Here is a 26105-nt window from a genome sequence, read left to right as displayed (position 1 = left end):
CAGCCACACTAAGCGTGGTGAGCCAGACAGTCGGAAAGTGTCCACAGTAACACAAAATGGAAGCAGACCCGAGTTTTCTGTAATGTGCCGGACACGTCACTCGCCTACAGCTACCGTGTCGGGAATGTTTACAGGAGGATAAGTGGAGTCTCTGTGGTATGCTTTCTACTGATCAGACTTATTTTGCATGATAAAGGGGTTTTCTTATAACTACAAATGGCCTTTATAAAGTTCCATTTTAAAAGTTTTCTGATTGGGTCTTGCTCCTAGTCAAGTCGGTGCAGTGTGAACTGCACTCTTCCTTCGTGATCTGCTGCTTTTGTTGTGAACGCTTGACTATAGACTTGAATGGGTTCTGCTATAGTCAGTGGAGCCTTCTGTGCAGGAAGCATATGGTGCCAGCAGCGTTGCCCGCACAGACGGAGACAAAATATTGCACAATTGAGTATTTTTAAAAATCCATTATTTATCTTGAAATTCTCTTCTGCAATAGCTAGCAATACATTATCAGCTGCTGGGTTACTCTGCAATGGACCAAAATAAAAAAATAAAAATGTATGGCCTGCCTCAGACTTACATGCAGATGTAATTTTAGTTGAATAGAGTAAGAATACCTACTGTGACTTACCAGCCAGATACTCTATGACAGCAGCCATATACACAGGGGCACCCATGCCTATTCTGTATTTGTGTGTGCCTCTTCTTAAGTAACGCATCATCCTACCAACTGGAAAGATTACTCCAGCCTTGGATGAGCGGGACAGTTTGGTGGTTTTCTTCTTCCCCCCTCGTGCAGACATCTTTGTTTTATCTTGTGCCCGTTTCTATGAATTGCACAAACTGTTTATAAATAGAAATCACTGAAAGAAAAAAAAAAAAAAAGATAAAATAAATTAGATATGCAACATTACTCACTATGATGCTGCTTGGATCTTCATAAAGCCATTTATGTTCGGAAAATGTATAAGGCTACGTTCACATTTGCGTTGTGCGATGTTGCGTCGGAGACGCAACGCACAACGCAAACAAAAACGCAACAAAACGCACGCAAAAACGCTGCGTTTTGCGACGCATGCGTCCTTTTTTGCCGAAATTTGGACGCAAAAAAAATGCAACATGCTGCGTTTTCTGCGCCCAACACTTGCGGCCAAAAAAACGCATGCGTCGCAAAACGCAGCACAACGCATGTCCATGCGCCCCCATGTTAAATATAGGGGTGCATGACGCATGTGGCGACGCAGCGGCGCCCGACGCTGCGTCGCACAACGCTAATGTGAACGTAGCCTTAAAAGGAAATTGTCAGTGAGGTCCACTCTCCTAAGCCATCTTATTCCGGGTGTAGGAAGCTGAATAAAATGGCACCTTGATATCTCTGAATGTGTTATTCCAGAGAAATCCACATTTTCCTTATTAAGGAAATCATCTGTGAAGATCTGTGGGTTGTAACAGATCTCACTGAGATTCAGGCTCCAGAGCTCATCTTAACCCCTTCATGACCCAGCCTATTTTGACCTTAATGACCTGGCCATTTTTTGCAATTCTAACCAGTGTCCCATTATGAAGTAATAACTCAGGAACGCGTCAACGGATCCTAGCGATTCTGAGAGTTTTTTTCGTGACATATTGAGCTTCATGTTAGTGGTAAATTTAGGTCGATAATTTTTGCGTGTATTTGTGAAAAAAACGGAAATTTGGCAAAAATTTTGAAAATTTAGCAATTTAAAATTTTTATTCTGCTAAACCAGAGAGTTATGTGACACAAAATAGTTAATAAATAGCATTTCCCACATGTCTATTTTACATCAGCATAATATTGGAAACATTTTTTTCTCCTAGGAAGTTATAAGGGTTAAAATTTGACCAGCGATTTCTCATTTTTACAACAAAATTTACAAAACCATTTTTTAGGGACCACCTCACATTTGAAGTCAGTTTGAGGGGTCTATATGGCTGAAAATACGTAAAAGTGACACCATTCTAAAAACTGCACCCCTCAAGGTGCTAAAAACCACATTCAAGAAGTTTATTAACCCTTCAGGTGTTTCACAGGAATTTTTGGAATGTTTAAATAAAAATTAACATTTAAATTTTTTTTACACAAAATTTATTTCAGCTCCAATTTTTTATTTTACCAAGGGTAACAGGAGAAAATGGACCCCAAAAGTTGTTGTACAATTTGTGCTGAGTACGCCGATACCCCATATGTGGGGGTAAACCACTGTTTGGGCGCAGGGCAGAGCTCGGAAGGGAAGGAGCGCCATTTGACTTTTCAATGCAAAATTGACTGGAATTGAGATGGGACGCCATGTTGCGTTTGGAGAGCCCCTGATGTGCCTAAACAAAGAAACCCCCCACAAGTGACACCATTTTGGAAAGTAGACCCCCTAAGGAACTTATCTAGATGTGTTGTGAGCACTTTGACCCACCAAGTGCTTCACAGAAGTTTATAATGCAGAGCCGTAAAAATAAAAAATCATATTTTTTCACAAAAATTATCTTTTCGCCCCCAATTTTTTATTTTCCCAAGGGTAAGAGAAGAAATTAGACCACAAAAGTTGTTGTGCAATTTGTCCTGAGTACGCCGATACCCCATATGTGGGGGTAAACCACTGTTTGGGCGCATAGCAGAGCTCGGAAGGGAAGGAGCGCCATTTGACTTTTCAATGCAAAATTGACTGGAATTAAGATGGGAGAGCCCCTGATGTGCCTAAACATTAAACCCCCCCACAAGTGACATTGGAAAGTAGACCCCCTAAGGAACTTATCTAGATGTGTTGTGAGAACTTTGAACCCCCAAGTGTTTCACTACAGTTTAGAACGCAGAGCCGTGAAAATAAAAAAATCCTTTTTTTTCCCACAAAAATGATTTTTAGCCCCCCAAATTTATATTTTCCCAAGGGTAACAAGAGAACTTGGACCCCAAAAGTTGTTGTCCAATTTGTCCCGAGTATGCTGATGCCCCATATGTTGGGGTAAACCCGTTTGGGCGCACGGGAAAGTTCGGAAGGGAAGGAGCACTGTTTTACTTTTTCAATGCAGAATTGGCTGGAATTGAGATCAGATGCCATGTCGCGTTTGGAGAGCCCCTGATGTGCCTAAACAGTGGAAACTCCCCAATTCTAACAAACCCTAATCCAAACACACCCCTAACCCTAATCCCAACGGTAACCCTAACACCCCCCCCTAACCCTGACACACCCCTAACTCTAATCCCAACCGTAAATGTAATCCAAACCCTATCCCTAACTTTAGCCCCAACCCTAACCCTAACTTTAGCCCCAACCCTAACTTTAGCTCCAACCCTAGCCCCAACCCTAACCCTAACCCTAATGGGAAAATGGAAATAAATACATTTTTTTAATTTTATTATTTTTCCCTAACTAAGGGGGTGATGAAGGGGGGTTTGATTTACTTTTATAGCATTTTTTATAGCGGATTTTTATGATTGGCAGCCGTCACACACTAAAAGACGCTTTTTATAGCAAAAATGTTTTTGCGTCTCCACATTTTGAGACCTATAATTTTTCCATACTTTGGTCCACAGAGTCATGTGAGGTCTTGTTTTTTGCGGGACGAGTTTTTATTGGTAACATTTTCGGATACGTGACAGTTTTTGATCGCTTTTTATTCTGATTTTTGTGAGGCAGAATGACAAAAAACAAGCTATTCGTGAATTTCTTTTGGGGGAGGCGTTTAGGCTACGTTCACATATGCGTTGTGCGCCGCAGCGTCGGCGCCGCAACGCACAACGCAAACAAAAACGCAGCAAAACGCATGCACAACGCTGCGTTTTGCGCCGCATGCGTCCTTTTTTTCATTGATTTTGGACGCAGCAAAAATGCAACTTGCTGCGTCCTCTGCGCCCGGACGCGGGCGCCGCAGGGACGCGTGCGGCGCAAAACGCAAGTGCGACGCATGTCCATGCGCCCCCATGTTAAATATAGGGGCGCATGACGCATGCGGCGACGCTGCGGCGCCCGACGCTGCGGCGCCGACCGCAAATGTGAACGTAGCCTTATACCGTTCCACGTTTGGTAAAATTGATAAAGCAGTTTTATTCTTCGGGTCAGTACGAATACAGCGATACCTCATTTATATCATTTTTTTATGCTTTGGCGCTTTTATACGATAAAAACTATTTTATAGAATAAATAATTATTTTGGCATCGCTTTATTCTGAGGACTATAACTTTTTTATTTTTTCTTTGACGCTGTATGGCGGCTCGCTTCTTGCGGGACAAGATGACGTTTTCAGCGGTACCATGGTTATTTATATCCGTCTTTTTGATCACGTGTTATTCCACTTTTTGTTCGGCGGTATGATAATAAAGCGTTGTATTTTGCCTCGTTTTTTTTTCTTCCCCCCCTACGGTGTTCACTGAAGGGGTTAACTAGTGATATAGTTTTATAGGTGGGGTCGTTACGGACGCGGCGATACTAAATATATACTTTTATTGTTTTTTTTTATTTAGATAAATAAATGTATTTATGGGAATAATATATATATTTTTTTTCTTTTTTACACATGTGGAATTTTTATTTTTTTTTTACTTTTTTAGTTTGTGCTAGGGGGGGACATCACAGATCGCTGATCTGACAGTTTGCACAGCACTCTGTCAGATCACCGATCTGACTTACAGCACTGCAGGCTTACCAAGCGCCTGCTCTGAGCAGGCACTTGGTAAGCCACCTCCCTCCCTGCAGGACCCGGATGCCGCGGCCATCTTGGATCCGGGCACCTGCAGCGAGTAGGAGGTAAGAGACCCTCGCAGCAAAGCGATCACATCGCGTTGCTCCGGGGGTCTCAGGGAAGCCCGCAGGGAGCCCCCTCCCTGTGCGATGCTTCCCTGTACCGCCGACACACTGCGATCATGTTTGATTGCGGTGTGCCGGGGGTTAATGTGCCGGGGGCGGTCCGTGACCGCTCCTGGCATAGTGCCGGATGTCAGCTGCGATAGGCAGCTGACACCCGGCCGCGCTCCCCCCGTGAGCGCCACCGATCGCGCTGGACGTACTATCCAGTCGGTGGTCATACGGGCCCACCCCACCTCGACGGGATAGTACGTCCAATGTCAGAAAGGGGATAGTAGAGCTGCTGCACGTGATGTTGCTGCAGGATGTTGCTGCAGGGACAAGGATCCGGCTGTCAAACAACTGGACTCCCCATAGAGAAAACAAACAGCTTATCACCAGAAGTACAAGATGTTCAGTGCTCAGGGTATGTGCACACGTCAGGATTTCTTGCAGAAATTTCCTGAAGAAAATCGGAAATTTTCTGCAAGAAATCCGCATATTTTTTTTTTTGCGTTTTTTTTTTCCACGTTTTTTTGCGTTTTTTTTAGCATTTTGCAAGCGTAATTAGCTTGCAGAATGCTAAAGTTTTCCAAGCGATCTGTAGCATCGCTTGGAAAACTGATTTGACAGGTTGGTCACACTTGTCAAACATAGTGTTTGACAAGTGTGACCAACTTTTTACTATAGATGCAGCCTATGCAGCATCAATAGTAAAAAGATAGAATGTTTAAAAGTAATAAAAAAATAAAAAAAATGGTTATAGTCACCTGCAGACAGCCGATCTCCTCAGCGGCTTCCGTTCCTATAGATGGTGTGTGTGTGCAGGACCTTCGATGACGTCGCGGTCACGTGACCGCGACGTCATCGCGGTCATGTGACCACGATGTCATCGCAGGTCCTTCACACACACCAGCTATAGGAACCGAAGCGGCAGCAGCACTGCTGAGAGACGGGAAGACTCCGGGGGCCATCGAAGGTGAGTATATCACGATTTTTTAATTTTTTTTTACCAATTATATGGTGCCCAGTCCGTGGAGGAGAGACTCCTCTCCTCCACCCTGGGTACCAACCGCACATGATCTGCTTACTATGGGAAGTAAGCAGATCAATGCATTCCTAGGTGTGCGGAATCCCCGCAATTCCGCAAATTTAATGAACATGTTGCTTTTTTTTTCCCGCTATGCGATTTTTTTGCGGAAAAAAATGCAACATTTGCACAAGAAATATTCCTCTGAAAATAATGGGAGGCATATGTAAGCGTTTTTTTAGCGAAAAAAATGTGAAAAATACTGAACGTGTGCACATGGCCTCAGAGACATGGCCAAGATAAAGAATACTGAAACCCCACCACCACTGAACGAGACACAAGTGCAAATGTAAAGAATAGACAAAAAATAGAATAGACCAAAAATATCTGAAGGCAGATTTTTCAAAGGTTTTATGGACTGATGAAATGAGAGTGACTCTTGACGGACCAGATGGACCCATACCAGGCACAGATCTCCACTTCAACTCAGGTGCCAGAAAAGTGGAGGTGGGGTATTGATAAAGTTGAGCTAGTTGGACATTTTTAGGTTGAAGATGGACTCCAAATCAACTCCCAAACCTATTATCAGTGTTTAACAGACATTTTCTTTAAGAAGTAAATGAAAAAAAGTCAGCATCTTTCAGGAAAGCTACCATTTTTATGCCAGACAATGCTCCATAGCAGCATCAAACTCTCCACTGCTTTGCTACCAGTAAAGGCCTTAAGGAACCACCCCAGTTAGTGATGATCCGAGCATCGGGATGCTCAGGCACCCTGGGTTACTCAATTGAGTATCATGGATGCTTGAGGCCACTCCCTGCATGTTTTGCGGCTGTTAGCTAATAAACCTGCAGGGATTGCCCGTAATACTTTGTAAGGCTAGTTTCACACTAGCGTTTGTAGCAGCTGCGGAGGGCTGCGGACTTCCTCCGTGAAGCCCCACCCTCGGCTGCCCCTCCGCCGCTAGCTACGCCTATTTCTGCATGCGGCCGGCATGCAGCATGTGTACCTATCTTTAACATTAGGTACGCAGGTCGTGCGGCTGTATGCGGATACTTCCGCAAGCGTCATTTTGACGATGCAGGGAAAAAAAAATTGCTACAAGCTGCGTTCTACGCTGGTCGCCGCATCATCAAAACGAAGCATGCAGAAGTATCCGCATACAGCGTCACGACCTGCGTACCTAATGTTAAAGATAGGTACACAGGCCGCATGCCGGCCGCATGCCGAAATAGGCGGAGCTAGCGGCGGAGGTGCAGCCGAGGGCGGGGCTTCACAGAGGAAGTCCGCAGCCCTCCACAGCTGCTACAAACGCTAATGTGAAACCGGCCTAATGCTGTGGCCATGTTGGCCACTGGTATTACTGTGATTGGCTGGCCGCATCGTGTCATGGGGTCTTTTATAGGACGTGATGCTCAGTACACTCTCCTCTGAAAGCAATTCAGGGAGAGTTGCTCTAGGAGGGAGTGCTTAGATTAAGGTCTGCCCTCCCAAATATTATGTTGCAACCTTTAGTGCAAAATAATTTAAACTAAAAAAAAAAATAAAAAAAATAATCACATGGGGTGCTCCCCTATTTTTTTTTTTTTTATTACCGAGTTTAAGTAGACAGCTGGGGGCAGATATTATCAGGCTGGAAAGATCACTGGTTATTGGCAACCTAAAAATTGCAGCCCGCAGCTACCCCAGAATTGGAGCATCACATTAGATGCACCAATTCTGGCACTTTGACTGTCTCTTCCCGATTGCCCTGATGCGGTGGCAATCGAGGTAATATTTTTGGGGGTTGATGACTGCTTATATAGTGTCAAATGACATCAAGCCCCAAAAAATATTACCCAGATTGCCAGATGCAGGGCAATCGGAAAGAGCCGGGCAAAGTGCCCTAATGAAGCACCAATTCTGGGGGGGCTGAGGGTTGGTATTTTTAGGCTGGGAAAGGACAAACAACCATGGCCCTTCCCAGTCTGATAGTATCAGCCCCTAGATGTCTGCTTTACTTTGGCTGATTTTTGATAATCGGGGAACCCACGTCATTTTTTGTAAATTATTTTAGTGACCAGCAGTGACCTGGGAGTCAGAGGTTTCTTCCCCACAGCTGTTCCCATTCCATTTGATCGCTGTTTCCAGCCATTTTCCTGCCCCCCTCTAGGGGCTTCCAGGAAAATGCTTGCATTTCCCATTGACTTTCATTATACTCGTTACTTTAGTCAAGGCTGCCCGAGCGTCCGACCTGTTCAATTTGAGCAGCAAGCATGGTCATTTTAGTATTCGCTTATCACTATTCAGTGTTTTGTTTTCTTATTTAAGTTCAGTGCTTGAGTGGTATTGCTAATCCATGTTCCTGCCCTTAGCAGTATACTTGCGATCTTCTGCTCTTCCTGACTCCGCGCCGGTCCTGCCATCTTGTAACAACTTCTAACTTGACTGGAAGTCCAAACTAATTGTCACAAGCTCTCAATGTTCGATCTCGCTCTCATACTTACATTGAGAAGTGACTTGCAGCTTGTCCAGCAAACACTGGTGCAGTCAGGTTAATCACAACCTGCAGAAGACAACTGGAGCAGAGCGGATAACAGAAGAAGATGGTGGCTAGTAAGGCCTCTTTCACACTTCCGTCTTTTTACTCCCGTCGAAATCCATCCTGTTTTTTTCCCATAGACTTGTATTAGCGACATATTGTGACGGATGGCCATCCATTTCATCCATCGTGCACTGGATCAGTCGGAAAAGCATTAAGCTACTTACGGGTAGCGGCATTTTTCGGAGGCCCATGACAGCACTACGAGAGAGGGGATCCGCCCTTAAGGAACAGGAAACCTACAGATACAAAAAGGGCGGCACCTCTCCCATGCATCAGTTGTATTTCAGAGCCTTGAGAGGACTACCGCGGTTAGTGGCATACAAACATACATTATATACAATTTGAAAACGAAAAATTATTTATTAAATTGAGGCTAGACACCATACGTGAAATCTACATACTATATACAAATTAGGAAGTGCAACCCCCACGTGAAATAGGGAGGGAACTAAGGGTGCTGTCATGGGCCTCCGAAAAATGCCGCTACCCGTAAGTAGCTTAATGCTTTATTCGGACTCCCATGACAGCACTACGAGAGATTTACAGAGATGTAAGCTACCTTAGGGAGGGACTATAGCCTGCAGCACCCTTAACCCAAAGGTGAGATCAGAGGAGGACCCCAAATCCAACCGATAGTGTTTAAAGAACGTGGAAGGGGATGACCAAGTGGCCGCCTTACATATTTGTTCCACCGACACTCCAGATCTTTCTGCCCAGGATGACGCCATGGCTCGGGTGGAATGTGCCTTTAGATTCTGCGGAGCTGGCCCCCCACCCGCTGTATAAGCCATAGTAATAGTTTCCCTAATCCATCTAGCCAGTAAATATTTTGACACTCTACACCCTTTCTTTGGACCTTGGAAGGAAAGAAGCAGTGCCTCATCCTTCTTCCAACTATTGGTGACTGAAATATACTGTAGGAGAGATCTCCTAACGTCTAGCGTATGAAGCTCCTGCTCTTTAGCATTGGATGGATTAGGAACAAAGGATGGTAAAACTATTTCCTGCGACCTATGAAACCTTGTTGCTACCTTTGGTAGATATGCTGGGTCTGGTCTAAGAACTACTCTGTCAGACAGGAACTCTGTATATGGGGGAAGCCTGGAAAGTGCCTGGATATCCCCTACCCTGCGAGATGAGGTTATAGCAATTAGGAAGGCTGTTTTAAGTGTCAGCATTTTAATCGAGGCCTCGTGTAGAGGTTCAAAGGGGGGTTTTGTTAGTGAGGATAGAACTAAATTTAAATCCCACGGAACTGATCTATCTTTATACACTGGTCTAGTTCTACAGACTGCCTTCATAAACCTCGCTATCCAATAGTTGTTAGCTACATTACAGGAAAACAGGGCACCCAGAGCTGAGACCTGTACTCTAAGGGTACTAGTAGAGAGTTTTAGCTCAAATCCCTTTTGTAGAAACTCCAAGATTTGTTGTATTGGCACCCCTTCTTGGATATTAAATTTAGAAACGGACAAGAACTTCCTCCAAGTTCTAGAGTAGATTTTAGTAGTTATTTGCTTTCTACTCTTTAGGAGCGTTTCTACCAGGTTCGGAGAGAAGCCTTTATCTATTAATAGTGACCGTTCAAACTCCACGCCGTTAAACGGAGCGCTGCCACTTGTGGATGGGAGATCGGTCCCTGAGAGTAAATTCGGGATGTCTGGCAAAACCCAGGGATCCGATACAGACATCGTCCTGAGCCAGGCAAACCAGGTTCTTTTGGGCCAAAAGGGGGCAATAAGGATAACTTTTGCTCGATCCTCTCTGATTTTTCTCACCACTAGAGGAATCAGATTCAGTGGTGGGAAGGCATAAGCCAGCGGAAAATCCCATTTTATTAGAAAAGCGTCCACCGCCAGGGGATTTTCCCTGGGATTCAGAGAGCAAAAGAGTTTTACTTTCCTGTTTTCTCTGGTGGCGAACAGGTCCACCACTGGTTGACCCCATCTGTGGCTGATGCAGTTGAAAATATCCTTGTTGAGAGACCATTCTCCTTGTCTTAGCGTGTTTCGACTTAGGAAATCTGCTGTTATATTTTCCTTCCCTTTGATGTGGAGAGCCGTCAAAGATTGAAAATTGAGCTCTGCCACCTGGAACAAGCGATCCGTGATCTGCATTAAAGTCTCGGACCGTGTTCCCCCTTGCCGGTTTATGTAGGCGACTGCCACTCTGTTGTCCGACAGAATTCTGACGTGCTGGCCCTGTAGATATATGAGGAATTCTTTAACAGCCAATTCAATTGCCAACAATTCCCTCTGATTGGATGAGAATGTTGTGAAGGGTTCCCATTGTCCCTGAACCACCATGTCCCCCATATAAGCTCCCCACCCCGAAGAGCTGGCATCTGTGGTTATTACTTGGGTGACATTTACTATCCAGGGCACCCCTGCTGACAAATTCTGTATGTCTAACCACCACCTGAGGGAGTTCAGTGTTATAGGCCCCAACGTTAATTTCTCATTTAATACGCCATTTAGGGCTCTGTCATGGAATAAAACTTCTTTTTGCAGGGATCTGGTGTGTAACTGAGCCCACTTAACAGCGGGGATGCAAGATGTGAGTGACCCCAGTAGGGACATTGCTTGCCTAAGTGTCATGGAGGGTGATTTAATTGCTTTTAACACATAACTCTGGATTAGCGCTATTTTTTCCCCGGGGAGAAGACACTGCTGTGTTACTGAATTTAAAATTAACCCCAGGAATTTTTGCATATTTAGAGGCTGCAATTTAGATTTTTTGAAGTTTATGATCCAACCTAGACGTTCTAGTTTAGCTTTAGTAATTTCCCATTGTGACAGACAGTGATCCACTGAGTTCCCGACAATGAGAAAATCGTCTAAGTAGGGGATTATAAGGACATTTGACTCCCTTAAAATGTGCCATGACCTCTGCGATTATTTTAGTGAACACTCTAGGAGCAGAGGTTATCCCAAAGGGGAGTGCCCTGAACTGAAAATGTTGAATCCTACCCTCCATTATCAGTGCTACTCTCAGGTATTGTTGAAAATCAGTATGAATGGGTACATGATAGTAGGCATCTTTCAAATCCACCACTACCATAAAACAATTTTCAAAGAGCATTTTTATTGCAGAATTGATGGACTCCATTTTGAAAGTATGCTTTACCAGAAACTTATTGAGACCCTTAAGATTAATAATGGTTCTATAAGTATTATCTGGTTTTTGGATTAGGAAGAGGGGGGAGTAGAACCCCTTTCCTGTCTGAGAATATGGTACATCCACCAACACATTTTTAGAACAAAGAGTCCTCACTTCCTCTTCCAGGGCAAATTGTTCAGTGGGAGATGAGCGCCAGGGTGTTAGCTTGAACTTGTCCCGTGGAGCCTGGACAAATTCAAGTTTGAGACCATGGGAAACAGTGTTTTTTATCCAAACGCTGTTTGTGATTTCTGACCATGCTGCTGAGAAATGCAGCAGTCTCCCTCCCACTGGGATTGCTAGTCATTGTTCTTGTTTTCCGTCGGGTTACGGCGAAACATGAGACCTGTACCTCGTTTTCGCTTATCATCCCATCTGGATCGATCTCTGCCCGGTGAGAAGGCGCGCTTCCCTCCCCGACTGAACCTTCTTTTGTTGAAGGGACGACGGTATGCATTGAAGGTATTGGGAAACTTTTTCTTATCGTCTCCTGCCTTCTCCAGGAGTTTATCCAGGGTAGGCCCGAATAAATACTCGCCTTTACAAGGGATAGCGCAGAGCTTTGCTTTCGCCTGCATATCCCCAGGCCAGCATTTCAACCATAGGGCTCTCCTTGCAGCATTAGACAGCCCTGCTGCTCTAGCTGCTAACTTAACGGAGTCAATTGAGGAGTCTGACAAAAATGCCGCCCCCTATGGATTACTGGTAAAGCCGCGATAATAGAGTCTCTAGAGGCCCCTTGTTTTAATTGGGTCTCTAACTGGTCTAGCCAGACCATCATTGACCTTGCCGTGCATGTTGACGCCACCGCAGGTCTTAAGGAGCCGGCTGCCATTTCCCAGGTTCCCTTTAAGAAGGTATCCACTTTCCTATCTAGGGGGTCCTTAAGCGTTCCCATATCTTCAAACGGGAGAGAGGAACGCTTTGCTACCTTGGCAATTGCCGCATCCAGTTTCGGGGCCTTTTCCCAGTTACCCACTGCTGGGTCATCAAAAGGGTATCTACGCTTTTGCGCAGGTGGTAAGGAGCCTTTCCTTTCTGGTTTTCTCCACTCCCTGTTGATAAGTTCCTGTATTTTTTCATTCAGGGGAAAAACTCTGAACATCATTTGTTCTTTAGAGAGTTGAGGCTTGGGTTCTACTATACCCATTGTGCCTCTAATTGTCTTTATTAATTTGTCTACTCTCTCCAAGGGTAAGCAAAACCAAGCAGCGTCTTCTTCCGAGGAGGAGGATGATGCTGCTGAATCGTCCGATTCTTCGCTTTCCTTATCCACAGATGAATCAGACGTCAACTGAGCTCTCTGCTTAGAGCCTCCTGTCTGTGAAAGGTTCTTAATGGACTGTCTAACCTCCATTCTAACCATCTCCTTTAGACTGGCCGCAATAGAAGAGGATTCTTCCGCTACCTAAGGGGATAAGTAAGGCAGACTAGTGTATAAGAACTACATGCCATACCCCCTCCCCTCCTTCCAGGACCTCACCGTCTGCTGGATACAGGGGTCACATAGTTTTTTAGGGTGTGAGTCGGGCAAGGGAACCCCGCAGATGGCACACTCCCTATGCTTCGTCTTACTGACATTTTTCCTTCCCTGCATAAAACATATGAGGGGACACTAGTCACTAAGTGAACTTCCTCGGAGATCACTTACCAGTGGCTGCCCACACCCAGAGAGATACCGAAGTACGAGGGGGATTCTTCTTGGCTGACACTCCAGACCCCTGTTTGGAGGAGCTTCTGCGGCCTGAACTATCGCTCCTTTTTTCGTGTTCCTTCTCCTTAGGCTTCTGGGATGCTTCTTCCAGCAGTGCAATCTGCTGATCCTGATCAGACGCCATCTTCAGTAAACTGGAGACAGAAGCCAGGAACACGCCGCTGGAGCTTCCTTATAAAGACCCCTCCTTCGGACAGCACACCTTGCCCAGCGTTCAAAATGATTTTCCCGCCTTGCCGCAGCTGTGGGGGATCCTCCGGCGTTCTGAGGGAGAGCGGCATGAAATCCCGGTGGGCGCCGCCATCTTGGAGCCCCCGCGCATGCGCAGGAGCTCCGCGACCCGGAAGTCGTCGGCGGCTCTGCCTACCGACGTCACCACAGCTTACAGCGCTTCCTTTCAACGCTGCAGCCATCGTGGGACGCCGAGGCCGGCCAGCTGAACTCCGGTCGGCGCCTCCCGGATACTGCCACCGCCCCCACACGCAGGGAGACCCACAGCACACGAGGGGACTAATACTCACCATACGCTGGCACCTGGAGACCGGACACCCCCTGGCGACCGCTCCTTGCTGTTTTAGTCACTGCCGTGCCGCCCTGCCAGGGCCACCGTGACCACATCAGGTACTCGCACCGGCCGAGGTAGGAGACCCCCTCGCTACCAGAATCGGTCCGGCCGGCCTGGAACCCGTAAAAAAACTTCTGTAGGAATCCAGTCCCTTCAGGAACAGGAAACCAACTGATGCATGGGAGAGGTGCCGCCCTTTTTGTATCTGTAGGTTTCCTGTTCCTTAAGGGCGGATCCCCTCTCTCGTAGTGCTGTCATGGGAGTCCGAATAAATAGCAGTCCATAGTGTGGAGAAAACGTTCAGAGGAACAGGGTTTTTTTTTTGCATGTCAGAAAATCGATCAGCGACGGGTCCTGCGCTGTCCGTCGTTGGCTATAATGGAAGCCTATGGACGCAGGATCCGTCGCTGACCGTCAAACATTGGAAGCGACGTATCCCATTTTTTTCATTCTGAGCATGCCTGGAAGGATTTTCCAAGTGAGGGAAAAATTAATTCTCATTCTCTCTCGAATTTTATACCTTAAAATTCAGGCTGGAACTCGTTTGACGCATCCGTCATAACACTGGATGCGTTACACACGTTTTTCCCTATTTTCACAACATCCATCGGTACGTCACTTCACTGCATTAGGACGTAGCCCGGACGACGGAAGTGTGAAAGAAGCCTAAGTGTATTACTAGGGACAGAGGATGTACATTAGTGATTAGGCCACGGTCACACATTCACTATTTGGTCAGTATTTTACCTCAGTATTTGTAAGCCAAAACAAGGAGTGGAACACTCAGAGGAAAAGTATAACAAAAACACGTCACCACTTCTGTATTTATCACCCACTCCTGGTTTTGGCTTCCAAATACTGAGGTAAAAAACTGACCAGATACTGAATGTGTGAACATAATCGAAAAGGTGAAAGAATAGTGGCATGGCCCCTTCCTCACCAGACCTAAATCCTATTGAGAACTTGTGTGCGCGTCTTAAAAGTGAGATTTACGATGAAAGAAAACAGTCACCTCTCTGATCAGTGTCTGGGAGGTTATGGTTGCTGCTGACAAAAGTTGATAGTCAGCTAATTAAAAACAAGGATGGAAGCCTTAGGACTGTTATAGAAAAGATGCGAGGGTATGTATAGTGGTTGCTTAGGGTATATGCACACATTGCAGCTTTGCCTGTTGAATTTTCTGTGCAGATTATTTCCTCTATTGCCAGAAAAAGCAGGTGCGGATTTGATGCGTTTTTTCGTGCGGATTTGTATGCGTTTTTGAAAGCTAAATAAAGATCCAATTGTCCATTGAAGAATAATGTTTACACACACAGATACATCTATCTATAGATAGAAGACGGGAAAGCAGCACTCCAGTTGGAGTGCTGCTTTCCGTTTTTTTGTCTTCTATATATTAGCAAGTATGGATTCATTGCTGGGAGGCTTTGCACCCATCCAATAATAGTGCTGTTCAGTTTTTTTTCTAGATAGATCTAGAGATGGATAGATAGATAGATAGATCTAGAGATGGATAGATAGATAGATAGATCTAGAGATGGATAGATAGATAGATAGATCTAGAGATGGATAGATAGATAGATAGATCTAGAGATGGATAGATAGATAGATAGATAGATCTAGAGATGGATAGATAGATAGATAGATCTAGAGATGGATAGATAGATAGATAGATCTAGAGATGGATAGATAGATAGATAGATAGATCTAGAGATGGATAGATAGATAGATAGATAGATAGATCTAGAGATGGATAGATAGATAGATAGATCTAGAGATGGATAGATAGATAGATAGATAGATCTAGAGATGGATAGATAGATAGATAGATAGATCTAGAGATGGATAGATAGATAGATAGATAGATCTAGAGATGGATAGATAGATAGATAGATAGATCTAGAGATGGATAGATAGATAGATAGATAGATCTAGAGATGGATAGATGGATAGATAGATAGATAGATAGATCTAGAGATGGATAGATAGATGGATAGATAGATCTAGAGATGGATAGATAGATGGATAGATAGATCTAGAGATGGATAGATAGATCTAGAGATGGATAGATAGATCTAGAGATGGATAGATAGATCTAGAGATGGATAGATAGATCTAGAGATGGATAGATAGATCTAGAGATGGATAGATAGATCTAGAGATGGATAGATAGATCTAGAGATGGATAGATAGATCTAGAGATGGATAGATAGATCTAGAGATGGATAGATAGATCTAGAGATGGATAGATAGATCTAGAGATAGATAATACCAAGCCCGATGTTTAGTAATAAACATAATAAAATGGTACATATAGAGTTAAATAAAGACACACAAAATCTGCGTTGGCCGGGGTCACACTTGCGAGAAACGCGCACCTCGATAACCGGCACTGGGACCGGAGCATTCAGCTACATGGAACCAGAATGTGCGGCAGCATGTATTTCTAAGTGTCGGGTATTGAGGTGCGTATTTTTGCACCTGCAAAAAATAAAAAAATAATAAACCAACCATATACTCCCTGTCTAACGCAGTCCAATTAATAACAAGTGTCCCACTACGATCTCCCTTATAGAACAGTGACATCAGGTGATGTCACTGCTCTATAGGCTGTTATGATCTGGTGGCCTAAGAGCAGCATGAGACGTACTCTGGAGAAGGTGGTACCTGTACTGACCGCAGACCCTGAACTTAACACCGCAACTAGAAGTAGCCGTGGAATGTACCTAGCGCTCCCTAGACATCTCGACACAGCCGGAGGACTAATTACCCCTAGAGATAGAAAAGGGAAAACTATCTTGCCTCAGAGAAAATCCCCCAAAAGGATAGACAGCCGCTCACAAATATTGACTGTGAGAAGAGAGGGAAAAAACATACACAGACTGAAATCAGAATTTAGCAAAGGAGGCCACTTCTAGCTAAATAGAAAGGATAGGACAGAGTACTATGCGGTTAGTATTAAAACACTAGAAAATATCCACCCCAGAAAATACAAAATCTCCACATCTAACTAAAGATATGGAGGGTATATCTGCATCTCCAGAGATACCAGCTTGGCTAAACAAATCCTTATACAGACCAAGCTGGACAAGACAAAAACATGGAAAAGAACTGAACAATAAGGCCACAGCATGTGGACAGCAAAAATCAAGGCCAGAACTTATCTTTGTTGAAATGAACAGCAAAGCAGGAGAGACCAGGCAGGGATGTGAATCCTCCAGGAACAATGGACAACTGGCACTGACTAAAGGGTCAAGCAAGACTAAATAGCCCAGTCAGAATTGCAAAAAAGTGGACACACCTGATGAATGCTGTGATCCAGACACAGCAGCGCTACCACTTATAACCACCGGAGGGAGTCCAAGAGCAGAATTCACAACAATAGGCCTCCTGTGATGCACTGACAGGAGTGAATGGCTCCTGCAGTGCATCACTGAAGAGGTTACCCGAGTTCATTGTCTTGCTATACGGCAATGTTGCGTGGGAATTTTCGCACACATACACGCACATGGCTCCGACCACACTCATCCCCCTCCCGACCTGCAGCGTTTCATCCGCAACAAAACCACAGATCATTTTAACATCTGCGGGTTTGCTGCGGATGTGCCTGACACAATGGAAGTCAACAGGTGCAGAAACGCTGCAGATCTGCAAAAAGAATTGACATGATCCTTTTTTAATCTGCTGCGTTTTCCGTGTGGATTTTTCAGCACCATTAGCACAGCATTTTTTCCCCCCACTGATTCACATTGTACTGTAAATCACTTGTGGATCTGCAGCATTTCTGCGTGGAAACAAAACAATGTGGATCTGCAGGAAATCTGCAACATGTGCATATATCCTTATATTTTTGTTGAACCATCAGGAATGTATTTTTGTACATTGAGTTGTGTGGTTCTTATGCTTAATTTAACACAGCAAAATGGAAAACCTATGTTTTTCATTTAGTTGCATAATAATAATAATAATAATTTTTATTTATATAGCGCCAACATATTCCGCAGCACTTTACAATTAAGCGGGGACATGTACAAACAATAAATTCAATACAGGTTAAGACAATTTAAACAGTGACATTAGGAGTGAGGTCCCTGCTCGCAAGCTTACAATCTACAAGGAAATGGGGGGACACAATAGGTGAAAAGTGCTTGTTATTTCAGGTCTGGCAATTATAATACATAGGGATTTTCATACAAAGCTGCATGATCCGGTCATCAGCCCGTGTGTTTAAGTGCAATAGTCAAGTATCAAGTGCAGTTATCGTGTGCATGGAGGGTGTGGAGACGGATGAATAGTAGGGTGCAGATTCAGAGTAATATTTGGAAGGAGGGAACAGGGCAAAGTTAGTTTACTGAGTAGTTGGTGTAGTAGGCTTGTTTGAATAGATGGGTTTTTAAAGCTCGCTTGAATAGGTCGGGGCTAGGTATCAGTCTGATCGTCTGGGGAAGTGCATTCCAGAGAGCTGGCGCAGCACGAGAAAAGTCTTGGAGACGGAGGTGTGAGGTTCGGATTATGGGAGATGCTAGTCTTATGTCGTTTGTAGAACGGAGGGCACGTGTAGGGCGATAGACAGAGATGAGAGAGGAGATATAAGGCGGTGCAGAACTGTGGAGGGCTTTGTGGGTGAGAGATGAGTTTATACTGGACCCTGTAGCGAATGGGTAGCCAGTGTAATGACTGGCACAAGATGGAGGCATCGGTGAAGCGGCTGGACAGAAATGTGACTCTGGCTGCAGCATTCAAGATGGATTGGAGAGGAGAAAGTTTGGTAAGAGGGAGACCGATTAGAAGAGAATTGCAGTAGTCCAGACGAGAATGAATAAGAGCGACAGTAAGAGTCTTAGCAGTTTCAACGGTGAGAAAAGGTCGGATTCTGGAGATGTTTTTAAGATGCAGATGACAAGAGCGAGTGAGTGATCGGATGTAGGGAGTAAAGGAAAGTTCGGACTCGAATATGACCCCAAGACAGCGGGCATGCATGCTGCTTGGGAGTTATGGTTGAACCCTCCAGGGTAATTTCGATGTTGGGTAGAGTGAGGTTAGTAGAAGGGAGAAACACAAGAAGTTCCGTTTTGGAGAGATTTAGTTTCAGGTAGAGGGAGGACATGATGTTAGAGACAGCAGACAGACAATCCTTGGTATTTTGAATTAGGGTAGGGGTGATGACAGGGGAAGAAGTGTATAATTGGGTGTCATCAGCATAGAGATGATACTGGAACCCAAATCTGCTGATTGTTTGTCCAATAGGGGCCGTGTAAAGAGAGAAGAGGAGGGGGCCTAGGACCGAGCCTTGCGGAACCCCGATAGTAAGGGGACGAGGAGAGGAAGAGGAGCCGGCAAAAGATACAGTGAAGGAGCGGTCAGATAGGTAGGAGGAGAACCAGGGGAGGGCTGTGTCCTTGAGGCCTATGGAGCGGAGCATAATGAGAAGGAGCTGGTGATCCACAGTGTCGAATGCGGCAGACAGATCCAGGAGAATCAGCAGAGAGCAATGACCTTTGGATTTAGCTGTTATTAGATCATTAGAGACTTTAGTGAGGGCAGTTTCAGTGGAGTGTAAAGAGCGGAAACCAGATTGTAAGGGGTCGAGAAGAGAGTTATCCGAGAGATAGCGGATTAGACGGGAGTGAATGAAGCGTTCAAGGAGTTTAGAGATGAAGGAAAGGTTAGAGACAGGTCTGTAGTTAGCAGTGCAGTTCTGGTCCAGGGATGGCTTTTTAAGTAAAGGGGTTATGATGGCATGTTTAAATGAGGGAAAGATACCTGAAGAAAGAGAGAGGTTAAATATTTTAGTCAGGTGAGTGGTGACCACTGGTGAGAGAGACTGCAGGAGAGGTGAGGGAATGGGGTCACTGTTGCAGGTTGTAGGCCGAGCAGAAGCGAGGAGCTTGGAGACTTCTTCTTCTGAAACAGGCTCGAAGATGTCTAGTGAGCTTGAGGTGCGGCAGGGAAGGGAATCCAGGCACTGAGGAGATTGCGCTGAGATATCCTGATGGATGAGGTTGATTTTTTCTAAGAAATAAGTGGCCAGATCCTCACCGCTGAGGTTGGTGATGGGGGCCTGTACTTTAGGTTTCAGGAGGAAGTTTAAGGTTTCAAAAAGTCGTTTTGGGTTGTTGGATAGTGAGGTGATGAGGGTGGTGAAGTAGGATTGTTTGGCCAGATAAAGGGCAGAGTTGTAGGTTTTGAGCATAAACTTATAGTGGATGAAGTCTTCTGCTAAGAGATTTTCTCCACTGCCACTCTGCACACCTTGAGCAACGCTGCAGGAAGCGTGTTTGCATAGTGTGCCAGGGCTGCCGTTGTCTGTGTCGTGTCTTTCTGCGTGTAGAAGGTGCTGCTTCATCTAGGGCATTCTTCAGTGTATTATTGAAGTGTGACAATGCTAAGTCTGGACAGGAGAGGGAGGAGATGGGGGCTAGAGATGTGTGGAGATTGTCCATAAGCTGCTGGGTATTAATGGTACGTGTATTCCGATAAGTGTGGTAAGTGGGGGTGTCCTGGGTGAGGAGACAATTCTTGACAGAGAAGGAAAGAAGGTTGTGGTCTGAGAGCGGGAGAGGGGAGTTCGTAAAATCGTGCAGCAAGCTGGGACGGGAGAAGACCAGGTCCAGAGTATTCCCATCCTCATGCGTAGGAGAATCAGTAAACTGTGAGGCCGAATGAAGAAGTTAGAGAAAGAAGTTGAGCGGCAGATTGGGAGGGGGGATCATTGATGGGGATGTTAAAGTCTCCCATGATGAGGGCGGGGATGTCACCGGATAGAAAGTGAGTAAGCCAGGTGGCAAAGTGGTCTAGAAACTGGCGGGAGGAGCCTGGAGGGCAATAAATAACCGCCACTCGCAAGGAGAAGGGCTTAAAGAGTCTAACGGCGTGGACTTCAAAGGAAGGAAATGTGAGTGAGGGAACCAGGGGGATGACCTGGAAAGCACATTGTGATGAGAGGAGCAAACCAACACCCCCACCCTGTCTGTTCTCAGGTCTGGTGGTATGTGAAAATTTCAGCCCACCAAACGAGAGAGCGGCAGCGGCGGTGGTGTCTGAGTCCTGGATCCAGGTTTCTGTAATAGCCAGAAGGTTAAGGGAATTAGAGAGGAAAAGATCGTGGATGTAAGTTAATTTGTTGCACACAGACCCCGTGCATTCCAGAGAGCACAGTGGAAAGCGATAGGAGAAGGCATGCACTGAATGTTAATAAGATTAGCAGGGTTTCTGTATGCAGCTGGAGAGGAGTAATGTATGCTGGTGGAGGGGGGGCCAGGGTTCGGGGAGATGTCACCTGCAACTAGTAGAAGGAGAAAAAACAGAAAGAGCAGGTGGTGGGATGATTTGTATGAGCGTTTTGAGTGCTGCATGGCGGTAGTGGCTGGTTTGGAGTGGGTAAGAAATGTCAGTAGGGCCTCAGAGTTATACATGGGAGAGGGGAGGAGGGAGGGGTGGATATAGAGAGATGGCCCAGAATGTGTTAAAGGGCGGGCGAGTTGTGAGAAAGCAGAAGTAAAAACAAATAAGAAGCAGATAGATATGATTAATGCAAAATGTAGTATGACTGACCAAAAAGCATGATTGTTTATAGAACTTATGCACCTTACCTGTCTCCTGCCCTGTCCAACTGCCATTGTCTAACTGCGAAGCACTTAAAACTGTTGCACACGCGAACCCGCACGCGTCCCATCCCAGACATACTAAATATATATGAATGGAGTGACTGCTAGTATCAGGAACCAAATGGCCACAATCAGCAATCAACCAATTAGCATAAGGCCAGAGCAGGCATTACTATGCATGGTAAACAACCAATGCTGAGGAAGGCCATAAAGCAGTTGGACAAAAGAAAAAAAAAAAAAAAAAAAAAAAAAAGATAGCTTTGAACACTTAAATCAGAAAAAAAAACGAAAAAAGAAAACACAGGAGTGATGGATAAAATACCATTCGCAAAGTCTTGCTAAATATGATTCAGTTCACACTTGCAGTCAGCACACAAATGGATGGATGGATAAAATACCATTCGCAAAGTCTTGATAAATATGATTCAGTTCACACTTGCAGTCAGTTGCATAAAAAATTGGGAAGGAATTTTTCTAATAAAGAAAAAAATACCTCACTTAAAATATTTAGGTTCATGGTTTATTCACCTTTTGGACTAACGGACAGCACTGTAGGTGTTGAATAATAAAATTATTCATCAAAAATACAAATTGCCTGGGGGCGTGGCTATGGAGTAAGTGAAGAAGGACGCGTTCTGGGAGAGCTCCCCAATATCCAGCCACCATCCTGCCTATTAGACCCCTTTATAAGTACATACCCCACTGCTGCCGGGACCCCTGGAGACATAGAAGCTGCTGGCCCCTGGAGAGGGCTGAAGCGGTGACTGGAGAGCGTTGGCGAGGGAGGAAGATCAGCGGTGCGGTGAGCCCTGCATGTGACGGCGGCCATCTTCCGGGAGGACGCTCCTCTGACACAGGGCACGGCGCTGCAGATAACGGCGGCTGAAGTTCCTCCTTAATCTCAGGAAGGCAGTGGACGCCTGCAGGTGAGAGCTGCGGGACCCTGGCCCGGCGGGAGAGAAGAGGAAGATATACTGGTGGCGGGGGCAGCTATGTGTGGCGGCCATTACTGAAGCGCGCGCCCCTGCAGTAGAGGGTGCAGCGCAGCTCCTCATTGCTACAGCTCGGCTGAGCAGCGCATCTCTGCTCTCCATAAACTCAGGGACAACGTGGTGTGAGCTCTGAAAGATTGAGCCCCACGTTCCCCCATAAGTAATAACTCGGCTGGCTGTACTTCAAATTGGAGACCTTCTGGGGCCCCCCCCCTCACTGCTATCACCGCTACTTAGGACTTTCCCTGTCACAGGGACTGCCGTTAATTTTCAACCTACATCTCCTGACAGTACACCAGTGCGCCTCCTGATCATAGAGGCTCCCAGCAACATTACACACTATATACAACAACTCTGGTGTGGCCGCTAGACACTGCTGCGGTTCTGATTTGGACCACCCTGCTGCGTCACTCACCTATCAATCATGCAGCGTACAAAAGAATACATCTGCAGCTGACAAGCTAAGAGAGTTTGCTAGGAGTGATGCCCAAGATAATGCAAGATCTCTTAGGAATAGCTCCTCAAGCCCAGCGGGGGAAAAACCGTCTTTCTGATAATATTGATGAGGTTGAGCAAGATGAACTGACTCTTACGCAAGCATCTGCACAATTAATGCAAGCTATATCTCTGACTAGAACGTCCATTTCTGAGCAAATAGAGGATGTGCACACTGAGGTGGGACGTCTAAGACAAGACATGCAAGCTATGAAGGGACGTATGGTGGAAGTAGAGACAAGGGTGTCTCGGGTAGAAGACACCATTAAACCTATGGAGGCAAAATTGGCAAAAGTTGCTGGTTCCACAAATGCCTGGAAACAAAAGGCTGATTATCTAGAGAACAGAATGCGTCGCAATAACATTCGCATCATAGGTCTGCCGGAACGTGCGGAAGGCCAGCAGCCTGAAAAATTCCTGGAGGATTGGCTTAAGTCCTCGTTGGGAGACGCATTTTCCCCAATGTTCTCGGTGGAAAGAGCCCATAGAGTCCCCACCAAGTCTCTTCCTCCTGGAGCTCCGCCCAGACCTTTCCTGGCGCGTATCCTCAACTGCAAGGACAGAGATGCTATCATGCGGCTGGCACGACAAAAGAGTCCCATCAAGTTCGACGATGCTACAATCTCGATATTTCCAGACTTCTCCGTTGAGCTCCAGAAACAGCGGGCAAGATTTGTAGATGTCAAGAAGAAACTCAGAAATAAGAACATTATCTACTCCATGATCTACCCGGCGCGTCTGCGGGTTGTCAGCAATGGTTCCTCCCTGTTCTTCACTGACCCGTCAGGCAGCGGACTGGATGCGTTCTCGTGGGAAGTCTAATGGAGCAGAACCCTGATAGGTTCTCAGCTGATTTACAACTATTCAATTGTTGAATTGGAGCTCTCCCTGCGAATGTTTAATGTACCAACAATACCGGACGCTGGAATCAGCGGGGGTATCCCCAGGTTTATTTGAGGATGGGAGCGTTGAATTAAGCTCCTGGATTATTCAATTCTTGTTAAGTTGTTTTTTTTCCTTGTTAAAGTTAACTAGCCTCAGTAGGTATTTAGGTAAAAGCCGCCTTCGACACTGTTGTAACCTTCTATGCGTAGTCTGTGGACTCTAATTACTATCAATGCATATCATGTCTTTAACAGGTGGATATGGGGTCTGAGCTAATATGTAGGACGTGGAACATACGGGGTATTAAGTCACCCCGGAAGAAAATTAAGGTGTTTTCTCAGATAAGGCGGTACCATCCCCATATCGTGGTCTTGGTGGAGACACACCTGACCAGAGATACGGCCAACTGTGTACAGAAGCCTTGGGTACAATGGCATGCTCACGCGTTTCACACTAGTTACTCGAGAGGGGTATCATTATTAGTACATAGAGATGTCCGATGGGAAGCCCAAACAACTCGGCGGGATTTGGAGGGACGTTTTGTTTTTGTCCATGCATTAATTAATTCCCGCGAATATGTCATATTGTGTATTTACAACCCTCCTCCGGCCAGTACCTCAATACTTAAGATGGCAATGAGCTTTGCGTTAAATTACCCAGACGCGCATGTTATTTGTATGGGTGACCTCAACCTAATTATGGACAGTGATCTTTAAAGAATGAGATTGGGAGATGGATCTCCTGGGGAACCCTTGTCCTCCCTCCCTTCTTCGGTCCCGACTCAGCTGGCACTATTCATAGAAAATAGCGGTTGGATAGACCTATGGAGGATGCGCGGCCAGGGGGAGAGGGGATATACCTGCCACTCATCCACTAGACGTTCTCTCTCACGTATAGACTATATTTTCGGATCCGGCAACTTGGTGCAGTGGGTGGATAGTGTGGAGCACGGTAATAGAGGAATTTCAGACCACAGCCCGATTATACTTAAACTCGTGTTTGGGAAAATGAATAATGGTAGAATATGGAAGTTAAATCCCTTCTGGCTCAAACTAATAGATTCAGATGATAGGACGGTTGACCAGTTGAACTGCTACATCCAATCCCACTCAGATCTTCAAAATATTAATTTATTTTGGGATGCACTTAAGGCATATTTAAGGGGCTGTCTCCTACAATCTCTTATATCAAAAGGGTAACATCAAGGGAGGACGATGAGGTTGAGCAACGTTTGAGAAATGCTGAGGCCGCATATACAGCTGACCAGACTAATAACAATAGAATTGAGTGGCTGACTCTACAAAGATTATATACCCAACACTTGGACACTAAATCTAAGCGTAAACTTTTTTTTATGCGACAATCGTACTTTGAAATGGGGAATCAGGCGGGAAAATTTTTGGCCTACTTGGTGCGTCAACACAACACATCTAACATGATAATACAAATTCGCTCACCAGATAACTCATTAAATTCCACTACTGAAGAAATTCTTCAATGTTTTTATAATTACTATCTATAGAGGGTTGTATGAATCTAAGAGTGGTTTTAGCGTTTCCGATTGTCTAGGTTATTTGTCCGATATAGCGTTCCCCACACTGAGCCCCACCCAGCAGGCCTTTATGGACGCTGAATTTACTTTGGAGGAAGTGGAGCAGGCTATAACGGATATGGCTTCTGGGAGGGCCCCTGGGCCGGATGGCTTCCCTGTAGAGCTGTATAGGAGATACCGGGAGATACTGGCTCCGCTTTTGCTGAAAGTATTTAAAGAGATATGGGAGGGTGGATGTCTACCTGATACTTTTTATGAGGCACATATTATCGTACTTAAGAAGGAGGGGAAAGATCCTTTGGAATGTGTATCCTATCGTCCCATATCGTTGGTAATCGTGGATTATAAGATCTTTGCTAAGATACTGGCTACCAGGTTGAACTCCATTATATTAGATATTATACATCCAGATCAAACAGGCTTTATGCCTGGTAAGAGTACATCTATAAACATTAGGCGGGTTCAATCAGTGATTCAATATAGCTCTTTACTACCAGATAACAGTTGGGCGCTGGCGTCGCTGGACGCGGCTAAGGCGTTCGACTCTCTTGAGTGGCCCTTTTTATCTGCTTGTCTGCAGAAGTATGGCTTTGGGGAAAAAATTTTGAAATGGGTTGGTGTATTATACTTGAAACCTAAAGCCCGCATAATCGTAAACGGCTCCATGTCTGAGCCATTTTCACTGCATAGGGGAACTCGTCAGGGGTGTCCCCTCTCCCCAGCCTTGTTTG

The 26105-nt window shown here is 45.3% G+C and overlaps 1 protein-coding gene across 2 annotated transcripts in view; it reads right to left on the bottom strand.

Moving 5' to 3' along the window:
- Positions 1 to 26105, bottom strand: part of LOC143770082 (core histone macro-H2A.2-like) — a 111295-nt gene that overhangs the window by 24244 nt on the left and 60946 nt on the right. For both annotated transcript variants that reach the window (XM_077259331.1, XM_077259330.1), the window contains one exon: positions 629 to 860. In XM_077259331.1, coding sequence (XP_077115446.1) covers positions 629 to 800 — 172 coding nt within the window. In that variant the 5' untranslated portion in view covers positions 801 to 860. The remainder of the gene's footprint in view (positions 1 to 628; positions 861 to 26105) is intronic.

Source organism: Ranitomeya variabilis, chromosome 4 (genome assembly GCF_051348905.1).
Source record: "Ranitomeya variabilis isolate aRanVar5 chromosome 4, aRanVar5.hap1, whole genome shotgun sequence".
NCBI lineage: Eukaryota > Metazoa > Chordata > Amphibia > Anura > Dendrobatidae > Ranitomeya > Ranitomeya variabilis.
The sequence above is the reverse complement of the archived record's forward strand: the minus strand, read 5'-3'. Positions and strand labels throughout refer to the sequence as shown.